General features: G+C 45.7%; 1 protein-coding gene across 1 annotated transcript in view; it reads left to right on the top strand.

Annotated features, from left to right (window-relative positions):
• Positions 1-20,924, top strand: part of ror1 (receptor tyrosine kinase-like orphan receptor 1) — a 133,530-nt gene that overhangs the window by 94,876 nt on the left and 17,730 nt on the right. The window contains exons 2-4 of the mRNA XM_056604417.1: positions 1,283-1,351; positions 4,916-5,200; positions 5,448-5,484. Coding sequence (XP_056460392.1) covers positions 1,283-1,351; positions 4,916-5,200; positions 5,448-5,484 — 391 coding nt within the window. The remainder of the gene's footprint in view (positions 1-1,282; positions 1,352-4,915; positions 5,201-5,447; positions 5,485-20,924) is intronic.

Raw genomic sequence — 20,924 nt, 5'->3', positions numbered from 1 at the left:
GGAACAGTGCATACTTCCGCAATCCACCAGTGCTACTGCTCAGTGGCCAAGCCTGGTATTGCAGCTGTTTAAGCGGGCTGTGGACGGGTCCCTCGATTCAAGGGGCCCAGAAGTAGATATCTCCGTTCACTCCAATACAAGTGGGGACCAGGAATGTGTCTCCGCAAAAAATGAATGGATATCAATCAAAGGCTCATAATTATCTTTATGTCATGTACTAAAAAAAAAAAAGTTTTCTCTTTTCAAAACGCAAAAGTGTTTTATTAGCGGTTTTATGTTATTATTTTTTGCTGGAGAAGGAGGGGTGGGCAGCTGAAAGGAGTCGTAGTGAAACAAATGTTGTCCGGCCCGGCATTCGAGAGGGGCCCTAGTGCACGGCTCCGTTAACTTCTCATGTCCAAGGTTTTTCCTTTTACTTAACATGAATGACGTTGATGGTTTTCAGGCACTGTGGTGACTTTTTATCACTAAAAGTGTTTTAGTGATAAAGGGATTTTTAGACTGGTTCAGCTGCTGCTCAATGACTCTCACATTCCTCTGCTTGCGATCATTGCGATTCACCATTTATTGATCCATTTATTCAAAAGATCCAAAGACAAAAAACTGGTGCATTACGGTATAATTGTTATAATATTGTTAATAGCCTCATAAACATTTCAGTTGTGTTAGTATTACATTTTTCATTCGCTTGTTTAGCTATGTATGACAGTTAACAATGTTGATGTAGGCCTATTACAAATATTTATGTGGGTAGGCTACTCCAACATCGTTGCTGATCGATATGTAACCATTTATTTTTATAGAAATTTCTGATAGCATTTTTCGTAAATAGTTGGATGGAATCTGTTTCTTAAGCAATAACATTGAACTGTATTGTTTTCAAGGCCAACATACTTTTACTATGTTGTTGGTATTATATGTTATATGGAGCAATCTTTCATATTTATGAAGTTAACTTATGCTTCCATGGTCGGTAAACAATGCGACTGCGATTGCTCAGACCTCTCGCTTATGATGCTACAATGCTAACAATACTAAAAAACAAGAATATTTCTGCTTCCGGTACGTCATGAACTAGGGCGTGGCTAGGCTCCCCTGATGCGGAAGCATATCTCTCCTTGATGTTGCCCTGCGCCATTGAGCAGTTTAAATAGGAATGAATGGGCGCCATTTTGGTATCCGGTGTCCATTCTATAATATGTCCATGGTACCACCCCACCTCTGTATGTAGTTGTCATGGCAATGTTGGCTGACTGACCGCTCCCTCTGCCCTTTTTCTCAGGGTCGGACTTTCCCCAAGACCCCAGCGTGGATGCTACCAGTTCATGGAAGAGAACCAGTGATAATAAAGGTAAGGAAAGCTTACATGAACACACACACACAAACACACACGCTGATGATGATGAAAGATCGTAGATCGATTTCAGCAGAATGAAAAAGGCAAGACTAAACAATAAACACACAGTTGAAAACAGAAACCTAGTGCCCATAGTGAAATTAATATACACATTCTAAGAGAGTGAAACAGATTCTAGAGGGCTTGGGAGTTACTAATGGAGGTGATGATGATGTTGATGTTATTTGGCTTGCGTGTTCTCAATGGTTGGCCTCACAATTCGCAAACAATTACAAAAGAATATTCTTATCTTCAAAACAGCAGAAAGTTTGTGCATGGGATTTTAGGTACAGGATTGAGGCTAGCGTTTGTTATCTGATGGATGACTGGTGATAGTGACATTTTTTTGTGTCTTGAGGCAGGGACAGCCTTAATTGGCCCAGCATGAGATAGTATTCAGGTAGCTCGACGTTGATTATCAGAACAAATCAGCATAAGGAAGCGATCACAGGGAAAGGAACTAATTTTTATTGGAGCGACATCAGCGAATGATAAATAATGCTTCTCTCTCCATCTCTCTCTCTCTCTCTCTCTCTCTCTCTCTCTCTCTCTCTCTCTCTCTCTCTCTCTCTCTCTCCTTTAACCATAGCTGGCATGGCTACAATAAAGTCAATCACAATGTCTAAAAGTATGTTTAGTTAGCTGTGTCCAACATCAGGTTTCGAGATCTAAATCCTGCTGCATGTGTATTTGATGTTATATGAAGAGAACACTGCGTCAAAAGGGTTTAACGAAGGGATCTTGGATCTCTACTCTCTACTTCATTAAAACACACTATGTATTTTGTTTTTATTTTTTTGAGTTCAAATTCAGTTTTATTGTCAATTCCAACAAATGTACAAGACAAATAGAAATAGAAAAAATTGTTTCCCAGTATGGTGGAGCCGGCACGGACGCTGCGGTACCGTCTCCCAGGTGGCAGGGGGGGCTGGGGTCACCCATAATGCTGGTTGCTTTGCGGGTGAGGCGGGTTCCATAGATGTCCAGGAGGGAGGGTGGGACGCCGATGATCCGACCAGCAGCATTCACTGTGCACTGCAGGGTCTTAAGGTTGGATGCAGTGCAGCTCCCATACACACAGTGATGCAGCTGGTCAGGGTGCTCTCGATGGTGCCTGGGACTTCTTGGCCAGTGATGTGGTGTTGGTTGTCCAGGAGACATCCTCACTAATGTGAATCACCAGTAACTTGGTGCTGCTCACGCTCTCTGTCTGAGAAAGCGTGAGTTCCCTATCATACATTTGTGTGTGTGTGTGTGTGTGTGTGTGTGTGTGTGTGTGTGTGTGTGTGTGTGTGTGTGTGTGTGTGTGTGTGTGTGTGTGTGTGTGTGTGTGTGTGTGTGTGTGTGCGTGCCACAATTAGTTTAGCTCAGCCCTGTGAGCATGGTGACAGTGACTACGCACTCACTGACAGAATAAGCCAGGTGATGACAGGGAACCATTGAGTTGTCCACCACAATAAGAGCGTTGGCGCGCGGCGGAGGGGTGGAGTTTCACTGCGGCCCTGATGTGCCAGATGCCTCCACTCCACACGAGACAATTAGGCAAACAGAATGTCTTTGTTGTCCATGTTTGGGGGGGACACCGGCCTACCTTGTCTCCAAGTTGTTCACCTCACCGCTCCACACTGCCCTCAATCCTCTCTCTATTGGCATCTTCTCCTCTACTCTATGTTCTTCTCATCTCTTTCCTGTCAGGCTCCTCTTTCCTCAGTTTTATCCTATGTTGTTTTCTTCCGTCTCCCCCCAAAATCGGTTCTGCTTTGAGGTTTGAATAATTCAGTTATTGCTTTGTTTGCCACTCTCAGAGCCTCTCGGAAACTCTCTCTTCTTATTTCTGTGCCCAATGAATTATAATAGTTGACTGAGAGCAATGTTTACGTTAAATGTTAACAAATCTGTGGTCCGTCCAACTATACATTGTATCAAAAGCAGCTAAATGTGCAGAGCAAACTTTGAGCAAAACAAATTAGACTGGCCCGTTATTTACCGTTTAACTCTACCTGTTGTAAATTTATTATTGTGCTCTCACTATGTTACATTCTCTCACTCTCTCTCACTCTCTCTGTCCAGTTCTATTTCCTCTCACTCTCTCTCACTCTCTCTGTCCAGTTCTATTTCAGTAGGTTTTCACATGTCTCCCTCTCTCTCACTCCCTCTATCTGGTACTATTTCGGTAGGCTTGTATATATTCTTGTGGAGGGGCTCAGTGTTTTTATAGAAGGTGATGACTGGGAGTCTTGGAGGAGTAGGTCAGGTGGAACAAACATTTTTCCTTCCTTTAGACGCCCCGGCCCCCTCAAACACCCCCATGGAATGTCAAAGGGAAGATTGAGGAGGCTGTTGTTATGGATGGCGAGCAAGGGAGGGCTGGTGACGTAGGGTACATTAACAGAGGGATGTGAGAGGTTTGTGGATATGGTGGTGAACAAAGGCTTGGTGCGAAACGTTTGCATGTGTGTGGGTGTGTGCGTGCCTTTGCTAGGGAATGATTTGTCTTTTATTTCTGGAGCTTTGGCCAAAAGGAACTTGTTTGAGCTTATCAACTGACCTTGAGCTGTGAAAGAATGCCTGAAGTACAAAACAAACGCGTCCACAAGGGCGGCTAGAAGATAAACTGTATTCGGTAGACAGGTGTGGAGTAATTATGGGATTACTTTTTTTGGAGGAAGCGGGGAGGAGTCGTGTCATATTGTCCACACTTGTTAGTCACCCACCGCTGTAAAACAGTGCGTGCGTGCGTGCGTGCGTGCGTGCGTGCGTGCGTGCGTGCGTGTGTGCGTGTGTGTGTGTGTGTGTGTGTGCGTGTGTGCGTGTGTGTGTGTGTGTGTGCGTGTGTGTGTGTGTGTGTGTGTGTGTGTGTGTGTGTGTGTGTGTGTGTGTGTATGTGTAAATGTGAGGATGTATATGCAGGTCTATGCGTCTCGCGGACACACATGTGGGACACACAGTACACATAACCCAACATGGCATGCTAACGGCAGGTGAGAGACCAGCCAAGCACAGAACCTTGAAACCATTATACAAGGATATTCAGGCTGGTTCACATTTGTTACATGTATCTGATTCATGCATTTGATTGTTTTCACCATTGCATAGGAAGCCGATCCCACCTTTTAACTCGCTTGGGTTGACGTTATGGATTTTTTAAGAACATATCGATGGTTAAATAAATTAATAAATTCCTCCCTCTCTGTCTCCCAATTTATTTCTCTCTCCCTCTCCCTCTCCCTTTCTTCTGAACCATAATGCACTTATTTTTTATTCAAATGTCTTTCATGCGTTCTTTTGAATCCTGTTTTAACATCTTTTAATGATTATTTTAAATCCAGTTGTTAAATGTCATCATGCATATTTTCCCTTTTGAAATCTTTTATTTTATTGTCTGACTTGTTTTTATGTGAAGCACATTGAGTCTGCCTTGTGCATGAAATGTGCTACATAAATTAAATTGACCTCTCTCTCTCTCTCTCTCTCTCTCTCTCTCTCTCTCTCTCTCTCTCTCTCTCTCTCTCCCCCCAGAGTACATCCAGCTGGATGCGCCCATGAACAACATCACCACGTCGCCGGGCCACATGGCTGAGCTGTTCTGCCGCGTGTCGGGCGACCCGCTGCCGGCCGTGCGCTGGCTGAAGAACGACGCGCCGGTGGTGCAAGAGCCGCGGCGAATCTCCTACCGGCCCACCACGTACGGCTCACGCCTGCGCATCCGTAACCTGGACACCACCGACACAGGCTACTTTCAGTGTGTGGCCACCAACAGCCAGGGCTCGGTGTCCACCACTGGTGTGCTCTTCGTCAAGTTCGGTAAGAGAGTTTCTCGGTGAACTGGTCGTGGGATGCAAAGATCTAGAAGATTATTTCATAAAAATGTATGGCAGGGGAAGACTTGTTTTAGTCTCCAAGACTAAAATGCTTCCTCTAGGAAGTAATTTTTTAAAGCGTCAGTTAAGTCTGTTGCTAGATAGGGGATAAATATTGTACTGGCTGTGAAAAAAGAATAAAGAATACTCAATATAAATTATATTAATATACCCCATGTGTTCATTTTCAGATCCTCTGCCCACACTTCTGCCAGGAAGGCCTTCAGCGTGAGTGTCTGGTCTTCTTTCTGTTCCCCTCAAGCTGTTCTGTATATAACCGACACACTCTAACACCGCAGCCCTGATCCGGAACAACCCAAACCAGGACAGAGAGGCACTTGGATTAAACAGGGACCTTCTTTACGACATTAAGTGACCAGAATATACTAATCTGGGGAATATGGGTTTTCGTGCCGCACCATTGGCCAAGGGTGCCTCTCTGTGCCCAAGTCAGTTAAATCAGTAAACGTAGTAACTATAAATTATGACCAATGCCTGACTCTGCTTGGTCTTAGCCACTGAGCAAACCTGAGCGGTAACATTGGCCAGCAAATATGTTTGAGTCAACATGTTTGTGTTTGACTCCAGAGTGAGCTTACACTTGCCCGGGAGAGGGGAAAATGTGTGAGATTAATGTGGTAACGCTTAAGCACTGTTTATTCAACTTGGGAACAGCAACAGTCACAACAGTGGGAAACTTAAACAAGTGCCACCCCTTCAATAGCTTAATTAAGTAACTAAATGTCAGGGAATACAAACAACGAGGTGTAGAGTAAAACAAACAGAGCGGATGGAGTTTGGAGAGGTACTGATGCGGTGCCGAAAAGAGGTCATCGAATATGCGAACATGAATGTCAAGGGTTAGTGGGTTGGTGTATTGTTATTCCAAACAAACAATAACAAGATCAACGCCTATTTTTATTATCCAAATGGCACATGGGATCAAATAATTAAGTCCTTACGAAGAAAATATATATTTTCGTCTTTGTTTGATTTTCTCGACCCGGTGTGATTGGATTAGAGGTATATGGAAGTCTGAGTGTGTAGTTCATGGGAGATGAATAGTAAGGGAGGCGGTGTTCCCATGATATTGTAGGGCCCATTGCAATGCTTTATGCAGTGCTCAGGGAAGGTTAAACCCAAATACTGGCAGAGTGTGGACATCAGACACGTACTCTATGCACTAGCGCACGCACACATGCACACGCAGATACACACCGATTCACACTTTTCCATGTGGCCACATTTGGATTTAACATAGATGCACGTGCACACGATCATGCTGGGTCCACGTGCACTGTACGTGCGCACTCGCTCTCAGCCCGTTTTGCCGTACGTATTGGTTTTATAGTCAAACATCTGCTTCCTACATCCCACTCTTAACCTGTCTTCCTGTATTACCGTTGGGCACATCTTGTTTCGTTCTTATCCACAAAGCAGACATCGGACCATTAATAATGGCATTAATTATCGTTCATTCGTTGAGAAACTATGATAAACTACCACACTTTAGGCAAAACACAATTATGATAAATATAATAAATGGCAAAAATACTATAATAAGAGGCTACTATCATAGTAAATATTGGGACATTTATCAAAGGTTGAGACGGATGGGAAAAATAATGTTAATAATCTTTGCGGTTAACAGAAATGTATCTGCACGTCATCGAATGGAAATTTAAATGTTTCATAGGCGGTTATGAGCCTAACCTGAAAATATTTACAGTGCGCAATGATTGCGCAATGATTAAACCAGATTCAAAACATCTGGAGAAGTTGCGGGTTTCCACTTCAAAGTATTTCTGTCAAAGATTACTTTATTGAGTATTCCCGTAATGTTAAACGCACATCTGAACTTCTCTGTCCACTTAGTGATCAAACATTTGGCTCACAATAGAATCACCGTAGATTCACTATTATCTTTTTTAACGGTTCATGTTCCAACGCTATGCCTCTGCATGTGAACCATTTTCTTCCCCAATTTGACCTGGAAAAAATAAATAAGAATCAAATGTGCTTTCCCCCTTTGCGTTTCGGTTGAGGCCAATACCTAGGGGATTCTGTAACTTAGGGGCTGGGCTAGTGAGCACCTGAGCTGGTAACGGGCCTGTCCCAGGCCCAAACACATAGTGGGCTTTCACTGGAATGGCCCTGACGTGGGTGTCAGCGCCGGCAATCATGAGTGTCACCGGCAATCGCGTTATGCCGCAACGCAAGTTGGCAGTTGTCAGGGAGACAAGGTCGGCTAATGATGACACACACACACACACACACACACACACACACACACACACACACACACACACAGAGCTTTTGATTACACTCCTCTCCCCACCCGTCACTTTCTCTCTCTCTCTCTCTCTCTCTCTCTCTCCCTCTCCCGAGGAGGTGAGGGTTGTTGACAGTAGTCCCGATGGCAATTGTTGTTTCTATGAATTTCTTCAGACGCAGGGTTCTTCAGAGTGGCCACAGGCAGGCCTTTAGACCACAGCTGAGGAGTTGAGCTCTGCCTTTGAACACTGTGGCTTCCCCAAGAGCAGAAAACACACATACACACACACACACACACAAGTGACCCCGGACGGAGCGGGCGTGTACGGCCAAACCAGAAAGGCTGGGGGGAGACAGATGAGGGCTAGTTACAACCCAAGAGTGCTTTTTTTTTTCTAGTTTTCGAAAGGAGCAAGGTTGGTTGCGAGAACAAACGCTAATGTTGCTGTTTTCAGATTTCCCCCCTGTTATTATATATTATAAATCTTTTTTCCATTTCAATAGTTGGTCGGTGTGGTGACAAATCTGTCAGTTAATATTCCACATAGTATTTCCACCCCCCTCTCCCCCCTTCCTCTGCCCTCCTCCGACTCGGAGATGTTTGGACAGAGCCAGAACAAACAGAGGTCTGAGGGGGTAAAAAATGTCTGGTCAGCCCCCCGGCTCCAATGCCGCACTTACTTCAAATTCAGGGAGCAGGAAGTGAGGGAGGGGGGGGCAATGAAAGGAAAACAGTATTCAGTCGGGGGGTAGTGGGGATGCTAGGGTGAGCAGCGGGAGGGGGTTACTGGGGGGAGAGTGTAATACCATTAACACGTTGGCCTGTGTGTGATGCTCTCTTTTTTCCTTCCCCCCTCCCGCCACCAACCCCTGTTTCCTTCGGGGGTGGGGGGGGGTGAGAGACATTCAGTCCTTATTAAGTATGCGAGGGAGTGACCGGGGCTTTTAAGGTACGGCCACACTGAACGCGTTACACGCGTTAGAGAAAATCTGCATTTTTGCATAGGGAACCATTGGTTTAGGCGCGTAACACACGCTAAAACAGCGCATTAGGCGCTTTAAGGTGCTTGCACACCACCACGCTGCAACCGCCCTTATAATCGCAGGGCGGCTGCCGCCGAAAGTTTCAACACGGGGAAAGCTTAGCGGTAGGGCAAAATCTGTGCGCGTTCACGTGGGCGGCAACCGCTTCCTGGTCTACAACCACTTCTTTTGTAACCGCCTCCCCCTGCCGCCCTTCCCTCATTGAAATGAATGGAGGCGGCGAGTTGCCGCGCGGTGGTGTCAAAGCAGCTTGACGCGTTTTACGCACCTAAATAACGAGCCCAACACACCTACGCGGCCCACGCACCAACGCGTGGAGGTCCAAAAATTTAACTTTTTACACTTCTACGCGTGACGCTTAGCCGTGATAGCCAATCAGTGTTGAGCTTGACCTGATGTCACTGGCAGAGAGACGAAGCCGAGGACGCACAGAAGGACGACCAAGTCATCGTTTCAGTGTGTGCTGAAACGATGAGGAGGTAGTGAAACTCACCCAGATGTCATGCACTAGAGTTTAGAATCTCCGCCAGAGCCCGGGCCCGAGCCGACCCTGGTGCTTGCACACCACCGCGCGGCAACCGCCTATATAACCGCCTCGCTGCCGGATGGTTCAGCGCGGCGGTGTGAAGGGCCAGGCGTTTTCAAAAGCGGCTGCTGCTGCTGCTGCCGCCGAAAGTTTCAACACAGGGAAAGCTGAGCGGAAATCTGTGCGCATTCACATGGGCGGCAACCACTTCCTGGTCTACAGCCGCTTTTGTAATTGCCTCCCCTCTGCCGCCCTTCCCTCATTGAAATGAATGGAGGTGGCGAGTTGCCGCGCGGTGGTGTGAAAGCAGCTTCATGCGCGTAATCTTACGCGCGTAAGGCGTTCAGTGTGGCCGTACCTTTAGTCCTTAATCTCAGATCAGACACCCGTGTCAGAAACCACCTGTAACCCAGAGCCATCCAGACACACACACAAACACTGCACACTGCACAATGCACACGTAGCCATAGAAACAGAGTTTAACTGTTTTGTTATCGTAGGGACGGTTATGCGCCCGGGTTAGATGGATCAGACTGTATGTGTGACATTGTTTCATGGCGTTGAAAGTGTACAGGTTTGTCCGTGCCAGCATCTTTTCTAAATCCAGACAAGCAATGTGTAATCAGCGACCAGGTCGATGAATAACAGGTCGCTTAACGCTCAAGACCGCTGCGGAGGGTTCAACAAAGTTGCACGTTGGGTGATTCATTTTTGATCTTCCCCTCGCTGGAGATATTCAAGGCGAAATTTAGGTCTTAGGCATAGTTCTTAGGTTTATCCAGGTGTTTTGCTATGAGATGGACCAGTGTGATGACAGCATATTCTTTTCCACAGCCCTTCTTGTAAGCAAATTGGTATGGATCAACTTGCTCTTTCATAGTGGGTCAGTTGAGAGGCAAAATCCTTCACAAGAAAAGTACTGCATTAATCTGGCTCACTGCTTTCTTTGGGTTTGTTTATTGAAAAGTGTGTAATGGTTCTGAGGATATCTGTGCCATTGTTTAAGTAATTATTTGTCTCAAATCTGGAAAAGAATGTTTTAAATCAAATTTAAAAATTGGCAAAGGAAATCTCATTATCAGTAGAGATGGGTTTGGCCGGACTGGATATACTAGTCATGGATTTCATAATACCCCACACTCTCTTGGGAATGTTTGCTTTAAAGGGATTCTCTAGTTTTGTGTTAGTTTTGCATCCTTCAATCTGGTTTAGAGTTCCTTTTCTGTTTCTTTAAGTGATGTAATGTCCTTATTTCTAAAGGCAGCTTTCCTTGTGTTTATTATGTACTTAATGTCCTTTGTCACATATGATTTATTGTTAGGGTAGATTTTAACCTCCTTATTAGGGACAACTAGTTGAACACAAAAGTTGATGTGATAATTTATAACAACAGTCATCTCATCAAGTGAATCATCATGAAAGATTTCCCAGTCTGTCAAATCAAAGCAGGCTTTCAGCTGTTCCCAACTTCCATTTGATCATTTCCTGATAAACTTTTTACTAGTTTATTTCTTTTGAGTTTTGTTTTGTAAACTGTAATCATGTGCACAACGTTATGATCCAAGTTTATTACTGGTGGCTCACACTTAGACACATATGCCTCTTTTATATAAACAAAACATTTGTCAGGTAAAACAGTCTCAAGATTGCATTGGTTTAGGTCTCAAAGCACGATTGCCGGCGCCTCTGGGTACTGGAGTTGAATGTCATGCACACAGTCAGAAATAGTGTGTGCTGCTTGTGCCACTTTACCGCTGGGCGGCGAGTATACAACAAACAGCAGAATACATCCAAATTACCTTGGCAAGTAAAAGGGTCTTAACATCATGTCAAGAATCTCTACGTTAGATTTTACATTTGACTGTAAGCTCGGCACCATAGATCGTTAACCACCTTTAGTTTTTCCTGAGTTTGCCTCCCTGTCTGCTCGAACAAGTGTGAATCCGGATATTTCAAAGAGAGTGTCAAGCAATGATGGTTGAAGCCAAATTTCAAAGCAAGGATGCTTCGCGGTATTTGTTGCAGTACCTGGTGTATGTCCGTAGCGCATCCATTTTGTTGGTCAATGTGCGCAGATTGCTCAAGATGATAGATGGAAGGGGTGGCCGATTAAATCTCCTCTTTAGTCAATTTCGGATGCCACCTCTTCTTCCGCGTTTCTTTCTTCTTCTTTCAGTCTTAATCAGCTCCGCCGGCACTTTTACCAGGATAGTGCGATCAAGGCTGGCTGTTGTCCGTGGGGCCCACTTTGAACCTAACTCCAACAGGGTCTCTCTGTTGTAACGAAAAGTCTGGGAGACTTCCAGCGTTTCCATTTTGTTGCAACTCCGGTGTACTACCTGAAGTTGCATCGATGGATAAGGCCCACAAAGTGCGACATTCATGTTGTGATTCATGTGAAGACAATTTAACAGACGCGAAGGGTTAGACAAACTTTAGATGACACAAAAACAATACAAACGGAGCATACTGACACGTGTTGCGCAGCCTAGCAGCGCACCGGATCAATATGAGGTGGGACTCCTAACACGAGGCGAGAGCCGGGATGGTCTTCTGAATACACGGTCTTCTCGGTTTAATCCTGTGAAAGCGGGCTTCCCGGAGAGAAAGAGAGGCGCGGAGGGGAGGGGCTTTTGTTCCTCCAGTAATTGCCCAGTGTGGAGCGCTGTAGCCCCTGAAACCCGGGGCCTTTGCCCCTGTTTCTAAAATCAGAGTTTTCTCTCTGTTTGAATATAATAATAACGCTGCACCCAGACTGTCAGCTCTGTTTAAGAATTCTGCTTTTCTCTCCACTCCCCATCCCCAAAGAAATCATAGAATTATCGTAACTTTATTTTCTCCTTCACTCTCTCCCCCTCTCCGTCTCCCTTCGCCCTTGTCTGCGCCATACTTGAGGATGTGAACAATGAGTTTAACACAGAACAGATTCCCTCCATACTGATTCTGTCTGAGTGTGTTGGTCTCTGCTCATCTGCGTGTTCTCCTCACTCCATATGCAATACATTCCACCGCTGTTAGAAACTCCAATTTGATCTCTATTTTAGTCAGTGTGTCCCACTAGATTTCAGCGAAACGCTGGTGTCAGATATCCTTCCGTTACTCGGTTAATGTATAGCGCCGCTCCGATAACCAGATCGCTATCGATGTCACGTCGGCACCGATGGAGGCAACTTGTTTTTTTTGCTCCATTCCCTCGAAAGTTCTCTCTTAACTCGTGTGTCTAATCCGTTTTGGTCCACCATAATGTCATTATGCACACAAAGAGCTAGCACGAGGCAATCCAGCACTAATTCTAAGAATCGTCAGACCCTTAAGGGGACAGATTCACATTTGCCACGCCGCTCTCTAACACTAACCTGAGTTTGTGTTTGACTTCTTCGCATCGTCCGCGGTGCCAGTTTCAACAACGGCCAGGCGGCGCTCTGAGACTCACGAGCCACGCTGATGATCTTAAGCTCGCTGTTTGCTGTTTAGCCACTAACATCTTCCATCTTCTGTGGGGCTGAAGTAGGCCTAATGGCCGCTGCGACTCTCAGTACAAATTCAAACGTGCGAAGGGAGGGCGGACAAATTAACCAGTGACGTCTTCTGTAGTAATGAGGATTAATGTATTTTTAGAAGGGCAATCTTGTTGCACAAGGGTCAAATAGAGCCATGTTTAAATAGGAACCCCTCAAAGGTTATATGTTCTGACATTTAATTTATTTTTCAAGAGCAAATGGAGCCAGTGCGACACTGTTGATTGCCACTTTTGCGAAACGGCATACATGACAAAGAAAATAGTTTAATCTGCCAAACACACATCTTTCCATATATTCTGAGCATCTGTAAAAGCTGCTGCTGCTACTATGCTGCTACATTAAGGATTAAGTTGTGGTCAAAGCAAACAGGAAGTCTTGGTAATTGATAGGCATGCTAATCAACGTTAGCCTGCCAACAAAAACGTCTCGCAACTGACTGCATAACATGGTGTTTTGTGTAGCTTTGTGTGTTTATTTTTTCCTCATAGTGCAAATTGTATGAAGACGATTGACGTGACTATCAGTTAGTTACTTACTTTGCGAGTTGTTTATGAATCTTTATCACTGATAATGCTCTGACTAAACTTTGAGGTTGTTTAAACACACCTCTACATGAATGAACAAACACTGAGGCATGCTTACTGCTCTGAGCAGGACCAGGACTGGAATCGCCAACCCAGCTCTGTCGTGTCCGGTTCAGTGACGATGGATTGGGGATCGGGGCCCTTATATGGCTCACCAGGGATGGGCCCTTTGACCAGGCCCCGGGGCCCCTGGGAGCTGGCTCTGTTTGAAACCAAAGACCCTGCATGGCTCCCACCCCTCATCATTTGCTAGCCTGCAAAACTTTTATTCTAAATACTGCCCTGTTGAGTGAGCCACGCACAAGCGCTCATACGTGCACACAGGCACACAAGCACACACACAGGCAGGCAGGCATGCACACGCACACACTGACCTTTTAACACTCACATGCGATCATATCGAGTTGGTAATATCATTAGTCTGTCTTTTCACATGTCACCTTCTCTCAGACCTCAACACTGCACACTGGACTTAAACAATAATTCGATTCGGTTTCCTTTTACCCAGAATCCCTTGTGTCTCCCTAGTGTTGTTGCCGTCAATGCAAGATATTATAGCTGAGAGTGTGTTTCTGTGTTTAATGTGAACCATTGTTTCTCCCTAAGGGCTACAAAGCCGAGACGAGGTGCAGAGGTTTCCCAGAATTCTGACCTTCACCTCTCAGTGAATGTACACACTTACACATATATATACATCGACAAACACATGGCTACCTATGAAAACACATACGGAGCGTTTTGGGTGGAGTGTGTGTGTGTGCACAGGTATTAAACCTCAGGACAGAATGGATAACCAGAACATTTTGGAGGCATCAGTAGAGGCTTTTGTTGACTCGTATCCTGACATGGATTCAGTTTTCTGCACCACCCTCTCGTGTGTTGTGCTCCTGTTAATCCCTCCGACACAAACCTCGGGAGCCAGTATCGCACAAGTGAAACACAACACTGTCTTGTTCCTGTAATTCTTATTTAGTGTTCTTGTAGGCAGTTAAATACAATGTGGATACACGGTTACTAAATGTGGTATATGTATCCGTTATGTCACACAAACATCTTGGACAAGCAAAAAGGTTTTGCTTTTATCGTTATAACTCGGTTATCTTCTGCTTAATATTTACGTAAATCCTGTTTCCAGAATTAAGGAGAAGAGTAATTCCTCTAAACATTTTACTATGTCGATTTTCCTCTCGATCCCATTGCCAGACAGAACGAACCAACTCAAATCCACAATTACACTTCACTTGTGCGAGTGAATGAATGAATGAGCGAGCGAGGGGGGTGGGGGGTCTGAGTCCATAATCTGTGATCAGAGACGCGCTCCAGTAACAGTCTGTAACCCACGCAAGGAGTCACATCGCACACACGCACACACAACCAAGCTACATGCTCTGGTATTTCATCACATTTCAAATTCACTTGTCAGTGTACCCAGAATGACTGTCTTTCTTTTTTCTTGTACACCCACATATATCTCAGTGGAAATTCCTCTCTGAGTACATGTGTGTCGATGGTCAGCTTCTTCTTTGAGTCCATTGCAATCTCAGATGTCTTTCTGCCAGTGTCTGGCGCAGGTCACAGCCGATGGGGTCGGTTCAGCCAGGTCCTGGGGGCTGCACTGGGAGGTGGGACATTGTCTGTACTGCTCCACAGCTGCATGTGTCTTCTGGCTGGTAGCTCCATGCTTTCAAAAGTGATTTTCACCTCCCCTGCTCCACTCATAGTCTGTTGAGAGTCTTCCAGGTTAGCCATGGTTGTGCCCGCTGGCGAGGCATTCCGTAGGGGTGATTCCTCTCTCCATCCCGTCATGGACTCGTAGGTACGTAGAGCTGGTTCCATTCATCTTTCCAGATGTTGGTCCTTGCTGTTTCTTTGGTTGTTGTCAGGAGAGGTGGGACTGTATGCAGGAAGCTGGCTCTGGATTTCAGTCGGGGTAGAGGTGCTGTGTGTCCGTGCAGGGGGTGCCTGGTATCGGTCTCCTGTGCTCTCCGCTCGTCTTGGGCAATGATGGATCGTCTGATGTGGGGGGGGGGCAATGCCAGCTGCGAGGGCGTAGAGGCATGGAACTGGCGTTGTCTTTATGCATCCCGTGATAATGCGGCAGGTGTCGTTGAGGGCTGTGTCAACCAGTTTGGTGTGATGAGTGCGGCTCCAGCTTGAGCACGCGTAGTCGGCTGTGGAGAAGCACAGGGCTAGGGCAGTTGCACGGATGGTTGACGGATCAGCGCCCCACCTTGATTTTACCAGTTTGCGCAGGATGTTGTTGCGTGTGTTGACCTTGGCTTTGGTGTTCTGGAGGTGGGTTTTGAAAGAGAGTGTCCTGACGAGTGTGACTCTGAGGTACACGGGGTGGGAGTGGTTTGAGAGTTTGTTGCCATCCGATGAGATGCTCATTTCTTTACCTGCACCTTGATTTTTAAGATGGAAGCTGCATAGTTGGGTTTTTGATGGGTTGGGTGGTTTCAGGTGGTTGTTATTGTAGTAGGTTGTCATCTCTTGGAGGGTGCTTTCCAGGACATGCTCGATCTCCTGGATGCTCTCCTGTTGGGTGGTGATGCAGAGGTCGTCAGCATAGATGAAAGGGCAGCATTGTGGGGGGAGGGGTTGGTCGTTGGTGTAGATGTTGAAGAGGAGGGGAGCCATTACGCTTCCTTGTGGTAGGCCGTTCTTTTGGGCTTTCCATTTGCTCTTCTTATCGTTTAGTTGAACGAAGAAGCGCCTGTTGTTGAGGAGGCTTTTGATGACTTGGCACAGGTCAAGGTCACCAGTCATGTCAAAGAGTTTCCTGATCATGGTGCTGTGCTGGACAGTGTCGTAGGCAGCAGTGAGGTCTATGAAACAGGGCTCCAGACTGCGACCAAAATTTGAGAGTGTGCGACCGAATTTTCCATCTTATTGCGCATGTGCGACCAGTAAATTTGCCCTTTTTTTTCATGCTCATTCTTCGAGTCCTTCTAGGTCGAAGGGCTTGGTGAGAGCGCTGGCTGGTTGTTGGCAGTCTGGTACCGCCGGCGGTATTCTCCTGTGGGTCTGCGCCGGTTTTGGCAGCGACCGTTAGCCACCAGCTGTGCTGCAACTGAGTTTGCTGTGACTGTTGTGGGCGTGGGCGGTGTGGTATTATCTTCACCGAGAAGGTGGATTGTGGCCCATGCCTTCCTGCTGTTATTGGTTATGTTGGTGTTTTCTATCAGCTCCTTCCAGACTTGCCTTCGATCATCCCTGACTGTGTTCAACAGGATCTCTCCGTGTTCCATGGTGGTGGAGGAGAAAGGGTCCTCGTGGTATGCCCTGTGGTAGGCTTCCAGTAGATCGCTGGATGTTTCCGACAGCCCGGGGATGTACTCAGTCTGGCATCCTCTTGATATGTGTTGCCTGGCTGACCTTTTCAGCAGTTCTGTGAACATGGTATAGTTGTTGGGGTGTGGTGGAATGCCTAGGATGGGGACGGTCAGCTGACACGGTTGTTAATGTTTTGTAAAATACTGCGGCCTGACTGGACTGTCAAGGTGCTGAAAGGCATCTGGTGCAGTCTTATTTTAATCTAAAAGGTATGTCCCATTCTTTCCTGAAGGTTCATTCCGCTGTACGCTCACAGAGCCCAGGGATTGAGGAGGATCTCTGCAGATTCAGTTCAGAATTTACCATATCAGTGCGGAATAACTCCCTAATACGAGGAGTTTGTTGGTAGGAGTAGGAGGTTCTGGTACAGTAGGGTTAGGGTTACAATTCAGTTTGATATGCTGCCTGGGCACCCCTGAGCTAAGTGGGTTGAATTTATTATTTATTTAATTAATTAAAATAATTATTATATATAAATATATATATGTGTGTGCGTATATACATGTTTTAAATATATGTGTGTGTGTGTGTGTGTGTGTGTGTGTGTGTGTGTGTGTATATTTGTGCGTGGGTGTATATATATGTGTGTGTGTATGTGTATATATATGTATGTGTGTGTATATATAGGTGTATATACATACTTTTATATATATGTTTATATATGTGTGTGCATATATATATGTATATATATGTATACGTATGTGTGTGTGTCTTTATATATACAGTATATATATATGTGTGTATATAAACTTGCTTTGTCTTTCAACAAGAACACAAAAACAGAGTTTTTGTGTTCTTTGGTGAGTTTGTCCATTGGTAACTGTAACATGACTTGATTCAGATGGTTAGCACATGGGTGGGCTGCTTCAGTCAACCAGACAGTCTCTCAGGACCGTGGGCCAGTCAGACCTTGAAACCACAGCTCAGCTTTAAGGGGAGGGAGGGAGGGAGCGAGGGAGGGACGGACGGACGGACGGAGGGACGGACGGACGGAGGTAGGTAGGGAGGGAGGAAAGAAAGCGAGGGAGGGAAAAGGGATATAGCAACGTTTACCTGAAAAGTAGAATGTGTTCTTATTGTGTAATGACAACAACGTGTAAACACACGCATGTACATACGTATGCACACACACTCAAGCACTCGGTCATAATTTCAATAGCAGTCAACGTTGCTCTATTGCAAAAAAAAAACAGTTTTCAGCTGGAAGAAGCATGCGTGTGTATGTGTGTGTGTGTGTGTGTGTGTGTGTATACAGTGGCGTCACCACACACCCTCCATTCAATATCCCACACTTTATGTGGGTTTATTTCAGGCGCTTGTTCGAACTTCCCTGTGTAGTTGTGTGCTTGTCGAGAGTGTTTGCAACTTGCCTTGTGATGGAGGTGTTACTGCTGTCTGGTAAATCTGGTAAAAAAAGGAGGAGGAGGAGGAGGTGGAGGCGGTGTGGAAGGTAGTGGGCTGGGGAGGTTTTTCCATATTTCACTTTGTATTAAACCCCTGACCCAAATTCCAGACTTTCATTCCCTTTAAATTGTTTTCTCTTTGTGCTCTGCCTGCTTCTCCTGTAATTATTCTTTCCATGCTTCCGTTGAACTACTTCATGATAGAACAACTCACCAGATCTTACACGGCAACTAAATCTTGTTATGAAAACGAGGTATAATCACCCGCTCACTGCCATTTCTCTGTTCTTCATTGTTTTACGACAGTTTTACGATCTCAGAAACCTTTCCATGTTCCGTGTAAGTAATTTATGATGGACGGTTCATCTCCTTATCCACAATGGCATGCTACAGAAGATCAAGGTTATGGTCTGTAGCAAAATGGTCTGTGGGAAATTCTATACATTCCACAGTTTTTTTGAAAACTCCTACTGTCCGTACCGACCGTGTATCTTCTGGAGGACAACATATATGGCGTGGTTAAATGTGTAAACCACAGCAGGAGTTGACACAGTACTTTATAGGCCATGTCTTGTAATGTTTGACAGTGAGACAGCCTGACTCGTTGTTTTACTCTTCATGATAATTCAGGGAATCCATCGGAATTGAAAGCTGTAATTCACAAAAATCAAGAGTTTCAAAATCATAGTGTGTGTGTGTGTGTGTGTGTGTGTGTGTGTGTGTGTGTGTGTGTGTGTGTGTGTGTGTGTGTGTGTGTGTGTGTGTGTGTGTGTGTGTGTGTGTGTGTGTGTGTGTCTTCAACTTGAAGCCGAATCGTCTCAGAATAAGACCCTATTACCTTTACGAACTTTGCTAGAAACACCCAAAAATGTGTGTGATGCTGTAATGCTGAAGTAGTGGTGTTAAAGACTGTAACTGTGGAGCCAGATGAAAATTCTGAAACAAATGCAACCCATTTTTTGGCTTGCCTAGTGGAAGAGAAAACTACAACCAAACATCCCCTCTGACACACACACTCACATACGTACGCACGCACACACACACACTACATCCCTAATGCTCTCTTCTCTAAACTGTTTCCAGTCCTCCATCTCCTTCTACTGCTATCCAACTTTACTTTCAGGCTTTGCTCTCTCTCGCTGTCTCCGTCTCTCTCTCTCTCTCTCTCCCTCTCTGTCTCTCTTGTTCTCACTCTCTCTCCCTCTCCCTCTCCCTGTATTGTTCTCTCTCTTCTCTCTTCTCTCTCTCTCTTTGCTCCTACACTTTTTTCTTGTCTCATATGTTTTCTGGGAAAGAGTCAGTGCAAAACAGTGCAAAACACTCTCATTAGCAAAATAGACTCTCTCTCTATGTCGCGCTCTTGTGTTCTCCCTCTGTCTAAGACTCACTCTTGTTCTCTCTGTGCCTATATCTCTCTCTCCTCTCACACCCCCTTCCTTGTTTTGTTAATGGACTGTTTAGCGATTGACCCCGGGTGGCCCTTTATTTGTGCGGGTGCATGTCAACAAACAAAAAAATGCAGGATTTGTGCTGGCTACTTGGTGACATATGCCCCGCTAGCAGGCTAGCTAGACAGCTAATTTACTGACATAATGACAGCACCACTCCCCGAGCTCCAGAGGTTCTTTGTTTGCCGGTATTCCCCTGAGGAAAGTATGACATTGCGGGGTCTAAGGTCATGAAGTAATGTCGAGTGATCTGCGATCAGGTCATTCTCCACATGTTAATCACCAACATCTAACTTAACCACATCATTATTACATTATTGCAATACTATTAAGATGATGACTCTGGTTGGAACTAGTGTGGAACAGAGTCCTCAGTAGACAAGATGGAGTGTATATATAACGCATTACAACTTCAGGGATCCTGGGTCTTAAAACAAGATGATGTGTCAAATGTTGTTAACAATGTCCAGAATGACACGCCAAAGAATAAAACCAATAAGTGGACTAAATTGAAAATTACATGAAGCTAACCAAGTCTGCCACACACTAATACATCTCTCCTCTCTGCCTCACCTCAAGGCTGCGATTCTTTGGTCTCTCACTCTCTCCCAACCCCCCCTCTCTCTATCTCTCTTTCTCCCTCCCCCTGTCTCTCTCGCACTCTGACAGAAGCAACTTGAAAGAAGCAATTGTCACAATCAGTGTAGAGCAGTAAAGTTTCTCCTCATATACGCAGGGGTCCCTCGGGCGGGCCCCTGCTCTCTGTTCGTTCCCGGCTCCGTAACGCGCTACTGGCTTCCCCCCAGACCCCTGGCTCTCCCCCGGTCCCCTGGCGGCCGTGTCGGCTCGTTGTCAGAAGATCCACGCAAACCCTCTCCCCCGAGTCTCCCCGAGGGGCTGAGACCGGCGGGAATTCGCTGGAGTGGTCCAGATCATGGACATGCTCAACAGATGTCTCCAGAGGTTATATTACCCCATCGTAATCCTGTACTCATAGTCATCATCGTCATTCGCCTGAGGGGGAATGAACAAGGACAGAATGATGTGGCATGCAGTACATGAGAGGGGTTTTATGAGGTTCAATGTTATGGTTCACATCAGGGACCCAATGCTGAGCGCAGGGCTTGTGTTTCATCCCAGCACAATAAAAGTCTGTGGCACGTCCAAAGAAAACAACTGTGCGTGGACGCACATGGAAGGCCTGATTGGTACCAGAGATAATCAGGATCGTATTAAGAGTGTTTTCATTGGTTTTCTTTTACTGTCCCGTACAAGATGCTTGGAGAGACCTAACTTTTAAAGGACGGGCTGTCGCATCCACATGGTCCTGCCCATCCACATTGCTCTCCAACAGACTGGCTATCTTTCATTTGTGCTGGAAACATAAAGGGGAAACATTGAGGAAACTTCAGCTTTGAGCTGAAGTTCTCCTTGATGTTTTCAGTTTAAGATAGTCCCTTGTTATCGCTGTTGTTCAGGAGATGATCCACCTGCTACACCCTTCTATGGATTATCTCCTGAGGCTCAACTCC

This window comes from Gadus chalcogrammus, chromosome 12, assembly GCF_026213295.1.
Source record: "Gadus chalcogrammus isolate NIFS_2021 chromosome 12, NIFS_Gcha_1.0, whole genome shotgun sequence".
In the NCBI taxonomy this organism is placed as follows: Eukaryota; Metazoa; Chordata; class Actinopteri; order Gadiformes; family Gadidae; genus Gadus; species Gadus chalcogrammus.
Note: the sequence above shows the minus strand (reverse complement) of the source record. Positions and strands in the feature narration are given on the sequence as shown.